Consider the following 10,000-nt stretch of genomic DNA (forward strand, 5'->3'; position numbering starts at 1 on the left):
CCCCCACCACTACCCCATGCTGCTCCCGCACCCGTACCCGCTGCCCCGGCCGCTGCTGCCCTCGCAGCTGCCTCCCGCGTCGCCGCCGCCGAAGTCCCCGCCGCCGCGGACGCCCCCGGGGGAGCGCGTGCCCCGCGACGACCTGCCGCTGCCGCTGGTGACGCGCGTGGCGGCGCCGGAGGGGCCGAGCCCGAGCGCGGGCGCGCACCCCGCCGCGCGCGCCGAGGTGAGCGTGGTGCGCAAGGCGGGCAAGGCGCCGTCCAAGTTCCTGAGCGTGGAGTCCCTGATCGCGTCGGACAGCCCGTCGCGGGCGCCGGCCGACGGCGAGGACGACGTGGCCGGCAGCCTGGGCGGCGACGCGTGCCCGCCCGACGACGACGACACCATCCACGCCCTGCTGCAGCCCAGCAAGCAGAAGCAGCGCAACTACAAGAACATGACGCGGGAGCGGCGCATCGAGGCCAACGCGCGCGAGCGCAACCGCGTCCACACCATCAGCGCCGCCTTCGAGAAGCTGCGGACGTCGGTGCCGGCCTACAGCCACAACCAGAAGCTGTCCAAGCTGTCGGTGCTGAGAATAGCGTGCTCGTATATCCTGTCGCTGTCGCGCCTCGCCGGCCACGACTACAGCGCGGGCGGCACCGAGCCCTCGTTCAGCGAGTGCGTCGACCTGACGACGCGGACCATCCAGGTGGAGGGTAAGGCCAAGAAGAAGAGGGACGAGTAGGCCGCCCACACGCCCACACCCTCGAGTGACACTCGCGTCCCCCCTCTGTCACTCTCCTGCCCCCCCCCCTCCAGTGATCACATGCCCTCTAGGGCTTCTCCTCCCCAGTGTTACCACGCCCACAGTGACACGCCCACAAGTGGCCCAGAAACATTCAGTGACTCAAGTTCGAGATAGTCCCACCGAGTGACAACTCGCATATTTATTAGTGTATTTTAAATGCTGAAAGACCTAATCTGTGAGAGAAAAGTATAGTCTATTTAGAATTCCAAAAGACAAGATATTTGTACTAAACGTGTGTTCTAGTCGAAGTGCGAGGGCCCCGCTCCCGCAGCCGCCGTGTGCTACACAGGATCTGCCGTGAAACACAACAGCCGTCCGCCTGATGTTTGTCCTGTTCTGCTCGTTGTCTGTCTCGCGCTCCTTCGGGAGGGAAATGACCTCCTTCCGTGAAGGGCTGTCTGCCAAGTCCCTCCAGGAAAGGCTCGTCCGTGACACCGGGACTCCGTTCCAGCGGCCGCCCTTCCCAGGCCCTCCGTCAGCCCATCGAGGCGGCTTCTCAAGCCGGCCTTTACTATAGACTTTGCAACTTCAGTATACCACAATGGTCTTTGGTTAGGAACATCGATTTTTATAATCTCATAACAATAAGGTGCTCACCAAAGTACATTATAGCTTTGTGTGTCGATGTGTGTTATAGTATAAACATGTAAGCCGTTGTTAAGGGCCTGTGAGGCATTTCTTGTAAGGCTTGCAAATCGTGCCCCCAAAGTGGACGAGTTCGGGCTCTCCTGCCCCACCCTCCGTCACGTCCCATCGAAAGCTTGTTCATGCTGTTCAGCGCGTCACGTGCGAGGGTGACAGGAACAGGAGACCCGGAGCCGTCCAGATTTTATCTTACTCATGTCAACCAGAGCATTCCTATGTCCCTACTCTGGTTGGAATTTTGACTAATGATTTCTAGTGGTGTTGTCAAGCTCTCAAAGACTATGTACTATCGAACAAAAGATCATCATTCAAAATTTCACTTCTCCGTGGCTATCACAACACATTATGCGCATATTGAAAGATGAATACATTTGTTTGCAAGTAGAGTCATTTAGTGTATTGATGAATCATAAAGCATTGAGTTGGCACCGCTGCTGGGATGTTTTTGCTGCCTGCTCTCATAGTTCAAATTTCCCCCACAAGATGGCAGCAACGACAGCCCTCGTTAGAAGTCAGGTATGCGAGACGGGTCAAAATATACAGATAATCTACAATTTCCCATTATTTCTGTATGGCCTAGCACACTTCCCATTTGTCAAAATACCAGTAAAAAATCTTGTATTATTACAAAAAAGGGAACGAAACTCCCACGCAGTTTGCAAGACTGTGGATAAAAGAGTTATTTATTTTTTAAAATGTAGTTGTTGAAACTGCGATGTTCGAGATTTAAAATTCTGGATTCCATGTAGAAGCAAAAAATTGATCTGATTAATCGTAAATGGCGGAGGACAATCTGATTTTTATATTACAGATGTATTTTTTTCTGAAGCGTCAAAACAGATTTTGTCAAATAACTTTTGAACAATAGATGAAGAGATACATGATTCCCTAGATATCAGACTTCTTTTATTTCATTTGATACATGTTCTATGGACACTTTATTCTTTTCCTATTTCATTATTTTACCACATCGTCCCCTATTCTCTGTTTTTCTGCTTCGACCCTTGAACAATTTTTCCGCATGTTCGGCTGACTCCGAAACTTCATACATAACTCTGGCCTTGGCATCTTAGTACTTTCACTATTTTCATCAGAACTGGTACAAATGAACTCTCTAAACACTACCTCAGTCAGGCACAGTCAAATCAAATATTGGGCACACAAAAAAAAAACAAGAAAGAAAACCAGATACGTAAAAGTTAGAACAGACTCGTAACCCAAAAAAAAAAAGTAAAGCCACTACACGTGCACTGAGACGCGGGCCCCACGTGTCCAGGCAACAAGGACGTCGTCGGAGCCACCCGGGAAAGTTGCGAACAAACAGGCGTCGTTGGTATTTAGGCAAATGGAGGGGAAACCAGCTGACGCGCCGCTGTGCCGAGGGGGCGTGAGTCTCAGAGGCGTGGAGAGAAGGGGAAAATTGGAGTGAGGGAAGACGGGATGTCAGGAATGGGTTTTCAAGTGGGGAGTAGGGGAGGTGGGGGGTTCTTGACAGTGATGCTGGGGTTAATTGGATAATTTCCCCTCTGGTATTGTATTTTCGAAGAAATTTGAAAATAAAAATGTAGACATATTTCATACGCTTACATAATCTCTTTCTGATAATTGGCCCGCGTACTCCCCCTCCCTCCCCATTATTCTCCACGGCCTTCGACAAACATCCCCTTGGTCCTCATTAACCTTTATCAACCCTCTCCCCCATCCCTCCTCCCCCCTCGCCCCATGCTTTCCTTTCTCGCAGGCTGTGTCAATCACAGGGAGCGGCCGCCCTCTCTCCCCCACTCGAAGCTCGAGTTATACGTAGTGAAGGAAATTCTCAAGAGCGTATGTGTGTGTTGAGGTTTAAGAACTTTACGTGAATTTATGAATAAAAGCTAAACTCGTAACTAGCATTGCTATAGGATTATAGAAAATAATGTCTATTCACGCCTGAACTCATTGTCAAGCAGTAAGTATTTGTACCAAGATAAACCTCACATAAATATACGTGTAGTTGCAACCACGTTTTTTCTCACTACCGCGGACCCCGGGATTTTTGCAATTGACGGAAAGTAATGGATCCCAGACAGTAAACAACGAAATTTCAGAAACTACTTTAGGCTAGTAATCCCGCCACTGAATTTTTCTCGGTCTCATTTAAAGAATACTTACAGATATTAGTTATTATGAAACCTATTTATATATATTGAATGATGAAAGTTTATTCATAGTCTGATATTACAAGATATGAGAAGTTTGTTGTTATAGCAATACTGAAGAGTTCATGCTTTGTACACAAATTTCCGTTGAAGTTTTTAAACCTACATGCATGCGTACTTTCAAGGTTCCAAAACTACTCCCGTTTTAGCATCTACTACAGTCAAACATAATGACTCGGTACAATCTCCATTTATAAGTCCCCCCCCCCCCCCACTCCTGCGCTTTCCTGCCCCTTCCCCAAATCTTTGACAAACATCCCCTTCTATCTAACCTTCTCTCAGCTCTCTCCCCCTGTTGTTCCCCTCTTTTCACGTTCTCCTTTCCCCGTGTCTCCCCTCTTTTAATAGGGTGTGTGTCTGTCACATAAGGAGTGACGCCCCACTCTCCCCTCGCCCCATCTAGTGTTTACGTGAGAGTCTCCCCAGCCGCTCCCGGGGTGTTTTTAGATTAGGAATCTGGAGTTGGGGAGAGGGAAAGGGGGAGGCGGTATGGGCGGTGAGTAGGGGGCGAGGGAAGTGCCGGCACAGCTGGCACTGGCGGGCTTATTTAGAAGTAAGGGGGTGAGGGGAAGAGGGTCATACCACGCCGAGGGAATGGTTAGCAGAGGGGAAAAAAGGTGTGCGAGTTGAAAAAGAGAGTGAATGGTATAGAAAAAAAGGGGGAGGGGAAGACAAATACAGTCTCTCCCCTCACATAACTCTCCCCCTCCTTTGCCGCTCTCCCCTCATCCCCGAAGAAATTTCAAACCGACTTCAATACGCCGAGAAACAGCTAAATCCGGAGGTCAAAAGGGGGTGGGTGGGGAAGAGGCGGGGGGACCGTTAGAAGTGTCCATATTAAAGACAAACACGGCCATGAGACTGAGTGACAAGTCAACCGTTGGTGTAATGAGGTAGAGGGTGTCACCGACGAGTGCCACCATATTCAGGAAGTGCCAGTTGAGGTGTGATGGAGGAGGTTATTGGGGACAAGTGTCTGACCTGTCGATCATTTTGATTGGCTCGGCGACGTCACGAAGCTCCGCCCATTCGGCTCCCTTCTGGCGCGGTTTCAGAAATCAGGTCCTTGGTTTCCCACTGGTTTTTTTCTTTCTTTCTTTCTTTTCTTTTCTTTTCTCCCTTCTTTCGCATCGCAATTCTTACCTTCTCCTGTTATGTTCTTAGACACATGTTTCAAAACAACCAACTTTTAAACAGTATATGTTTTTAGATCTTCATTTTCATTCATGTATCGTATTTTTCCTTTGTCTAGTCTCTTCTCTGTTCCCGGTATTCACAAGGAACCGCCAAATATTAAATTAAAAAAAATGAACTGAAGAAAAAACATGTGCCTTACGTCAGTGGTCCAAAAAGTAAATAAAGAATAAGACAAAAAGCTATCAGTTCTCAGTAGTGAATTTCGAGCTTGAGGATAACTTTTTTATATCTTTTTGGATAATTTGCGATAATTTTTTGTAGTGTTTCTTCTGTTTGTATCATGTCTCCGCCTTCCCAGCGATGTATTTTTGTAGTTAGAAAATCCTTTTCACTTTGTTATACAAATGATATTACGAGAGAAATACTTTTGTATTTTGCATAATAGTTTTTTGAAAAGAAGGGGAAAATGAAACGTGACCTTTTTTTATTCACTTGGTCTTCCGTCTTTGTTTTAAGATTTTTTAATGTAAATTTTGTACATAGTTTAATACTGAATAAGTAAACAGTAAGGCTCTAAGTCTCCGCAAATTGTACAGTTTGCACACTCAGTTTGTACAGATTGGAGGAAAACAATACAGTAGACTAATTTACAAATGGTACCCTCATACGCGCAGGGCTCTAGACCATCGGCTGAAATAGAGGTTGTGTGCGCATGCGCGGGGGAAACAAAACACTGCCTGGATGCGCAGTGGTGTGTCGAGAAATCAAGTCTTCTAAAAGATGTAAGAAAAAAGTGGGAATTTTTAAGAGTGATCATTTTGATATCATACACTCTGCCTAGAAGTTTTATTTTGCAGTGAGCTATTTTTTACGCGAATGTGATATTTGTAAATATATATGTAGAGAGAAATATATGTATAGTCCAGTGGGATATTTTTTATTTAATAAAAAATGTGACAGCGCAGTTCAGTGCTATCACAACCTCTCTCTCTAGTTAATGGTTTGTAGCTTATTTGGGCTAGTCAGGTGGTTCAAAATAATTCAGAGTATTTATATTATCCTACACATTTTAATACACTTAAACTTTTTAAAAAATGAAGTGCGCTCGACGAGACAGTTTTACTTCGTGAAAGACAAACTTTTTTTCTTCTTTTGATGTGTACAAGATGTATAAAACTAATGTCTTTTATATATATATTTGATATCAGAAATCATGTGTTTTTCATTATGTTTGTATTCTTTTGTTTTTTTGTTTTTTTGTTTTTATTTTAGCTCCCCTCCCCCCCTTGTAATTTTATGACACGTGACTCAAATTTTGATGTATATCCAATTTGTAAATACCGTTTTTTAATGAAAAAAAATTATGTACACTGGACTGTATGACTGACTGTTGGTTATAAATGAAATATATTTTGTTGGCATTTTGATATATGTTTTATTTTTCAAATCCTTTTTTCTATACATATCCCCATGTATTGATGATATGCAAAATGGAAAAAGACAATTCCACAAAAAAACAATTGTATATAACAAAGAAGTTAAAGGATAATCGCAATGAAATAAGCAAAAAATATACAATAATAATAATAATAATAATGATAATAAAGAAATAAAAAAAAATGGAAAGGAAGAAATAAGATAAGGAGGAAAGCAGAAATTACATCTTGGTAATGAACGCGATGCACAGCTGTGACCAGTAATGCAGCGTCTTGAAAATTGTTGCAGATCATACAACTTATGAAACAACACACTTTATCACGGCTATGTAGCACACTTACATGTATGTATGGGTACGGACGCGCCAGCATATACATACATATGTGTGTATATATAGATATAATTAAAGATATATATATATATATAAATATATAGATAGATATATAGATATATACACATACATGCATACACACACACACACACACACACACACACACACACACACATATATATATATATATATATATATATATATATATATATATATATATATATATATATATATATATATATAGATATATAGATATATAGATATATATATATATATATATATATATATATATATATATATATATATATATATATATGTGTGTGTGTGTGTGTGTGTGTATGCATGTATTATCACATATATGTATGTGCGTGTGAGTATGTATGTGTGTGTGTATATATACATATACATACATGTATATGTATATATATTTATATACATATAGATACATACATAAAGACAGACATATAGATAGATACACATATATGTATGCATGTGTGTGTGTGTGTCAGCATTTTAAAGGTGTGTTTTCTCTTTAGACGAAGATCACTAAAATCTGCATATCTACGGATTCAGACAATCTACAAATGAAAAAGTTTCCCCTCAAAACGTGCCTCGGGTGGCTACTGCATGACCATTTCTTTATCTATAAGACTCGGCTCTGTAATAAGCTTAAGTCACTGTAAGTCTTGACCTGTGCCAAGTTTTTTTTAGCTACGTCTAGGACTCATTAATGCACTGACATGTAACTTACACCAATTTGTTTCTTTTTCTTACGTCTGTAAGTTATCTGATTTTTTTCTGGCCTTTCCTTGAACGCAAAAGGAATTTCTCCCAGTAGCATATGCAAATGAAAAAAATCATATGAAAGGATTATTCCTATATATATGAATATACTTATATATAAGTATATATAAGTATTTGTATCCATAAATATACATAATATATGTATATATATATATATATATATATTATATATATATATATATATATATATATATATATATATATATAATATATATATATATATATATATATATATATATATATATGTGTGTGTGTGTGTGTGTGTGTGTGTGTGTGTGTGTGTGTGTGTGTGTGTGTGTGTGTGTGTGTGTGTGTATTAAAATTATAATAATACTAATACTAATAATGATGATAATAATAAAAATAACAATAATGATATCAATAATCATCAACATCATCAACATAAAAAGAAAAAATAATAACGATAGTAATGATAATAACAATGATAAGGATAATGGTAATGATCATAATAATAATGATGATATTGATAATAAGGAAAATTATAATAACGATAAGAAAAATTATAGTGATAATAATGATAGTAGCCATAATAATAGTAATAATAATAATAAATATAATAATAATAATAATAATAATAATAATAATAATAATAATAATAATAATAATAATAATAATAATAATAATAATAATAATAATAATGATAATGATAATGATAATAATAATAATAATAATCAGCGCAAGTGCACACACAGATCACCACATGCAAGTGCGAGTGTGCGACAGGCGGCCTACTCCGTTAGGATATGTAATTTAGACATCCCTAATTTCAAGATTAAGAGAAAATGAAATTTTGCCAATTTATTTACAAAAACGTAAAGTTGCAGAGCGGAATGGACTAAATAATTAAAATGTCATAACACTACATCGCAAAATTCTTGTCTTGGGTTATTTATATCTGACTATATTATTATTATTATTATTATCATTATCATAATAATAATAATAATGCCAGTTGGTGATTGGCGCGGGATGTCCAGCTTCTTGGCAGTGGGGCTGAAATGTATCCTGCTTCTGAAGTGAGAGTAGGAAGTGGGTGATGAAGCGTCGCCCGTCACACGGATCAACAAGGGGCGCATCCCCCAGGGCAGAACTAAGTCTAACTCTTCCATTTATCAAAATCCGCCAGGTTACTAGGACGGGATAGTTCCCACCCCTGGCCCTGTGGTTCGGCCATCTTGTACTATCAATCAAAGGAAAACAAGACTTAAATGGACAAGGGAAGAGTATAATGAGGTAATGTACTGCTTTTGCTATGCACTCAAGGAGCCTGCTGCAGAAGTTGTGAGCATATTTCTGTTAGTGTTCCATTTGCCTCAAACTTCAATCACCCAAGGTCGCTGGTAGTGACACGGTGCTTGGTTTTAATTAGCAGATCTAAAGAAAAGAAAATAATAATAATAATGATAATAATAATTATTATTATTATGATAATAATAATAATGATAATAATAATAATAATAATAATAATAATAATAATAATTGTAATTACTATCATTGTTATTATTATCATTATTATTATTATTATTATTATTATTATTATTATTATTATTATTATTATTATTATTATTATTATTATTATTATTATTATTATTATTATTATCATTATTATGCTTATAGTAGTAATAATGATGATGATGATGATGATGATGATGATGATGATGGTGATGATAAGAATAAGAATAAGAATAAGATTTATGATAATGATAATAATAATAATAACAATAATAAAAATAATAATAATAATAATAATAATAATAATAATAATGATAATAATAATAATAATAGCATAATAATAATAAGAAGAATAATGACAATAATAATAATGATAAAAGTAGCTGTAATAGTAATGATAGTGATAATACTACTATCAATAATAAAAATGATAATAATGAAAATAACAATAATAAAAATGATAATAATAAAGATAATATTAAAAATAATATTAATAACAAAAATATGATAATAATAATGAGATTAGTAAGAGTGATAATAATAATAATAATAATAATGATAATAATAATAATACCAATAACACTAATAATAATAATAAGAAGAAGAATAAGAATGACTATTATTGTTATCATCTTTATAATAACAGCAAGGGCAGCATCCCTAACCCACCCACCCCCCGCCATCACAACCCCAACGCCAACCCCCTCTTGCTGTCAGCCACGAAAACCGTCCACCCAACTCTGTGACGTCAAGCTTCAGTGGGTTGAAAGTGCCTTGCCCAAGATCCAGAAAGTCCATTGCTTCTACGTGACTTCTACATACCTTTTAGTGGGTCAGGTCAAGCCAGTTCAGGTGAAACGAGAGTGATTCCGGGTGGTATATCCAAGAGCCATTCTGAGGAACACGTTAGAGGCGATAAGAATGCGCAAAATACGAGAGGGAGGGAGAGAGAGGAAGAGAGAGAGGGAGAGAGAGAGATAAGACAAGTCAAACGGGTCGTTTTGGAGATAATATGCATTAAACCGAAATTTCTACATGACTATACGTGTCTATCTAGGAAACGACAGGTATAAACAGCCTCGAAAGGAGACGGCCAGCATGCCAGGTCGGGTGACATAGGCTAGAACATGCGGGAAATGTTTACACAGTAACTTAGACCAAGGGGAGTCGCGACGCAAATGATGG

General features: G+C 39.3%; 1 protein-coding gene across 1 annotated transcript in view; it reads left to right on the forward strand.

Annotated features, from left to right (window-relative positions):
• LOC119596893 (vegetative cell wall protein gp1-like) overlaps positions 1-6,197 on the forward strand; it is a 28,434-nt gene extending 22,237 nt beyond the window's left edge. The window contains exon 2 of the mRNA XM_037946251.1: positions 1-6,197. This exon is cut by the window's left edge and continues 666 nt beyond it. Within this exon, the coding sequence (XP_037802179.1) occupies positions 1-727 (727 nt within the window). The 3' untranslated portion in view covers positions 728-6,197.
• The last annotated feature ends 3,803 nt before the right edge of the window (positions 6,198-10,000 follow it).

The sequence above is a fragment of the Penaeus monodon genome, chromosome 38 (genome assembly GCF_015228065.2).
Source record: "Penaeus monodon isolate SGIC_2016 chromosome 38, NSTDA_Pmon_1, whole genome shotgun sequence".
NCBI classification, from domain to species: Eukaryota; Metazoa; Arthropoda; class Malacostraca; order Decapoda; family Penaeidae; genus Penaeus; species Penaeus monodon.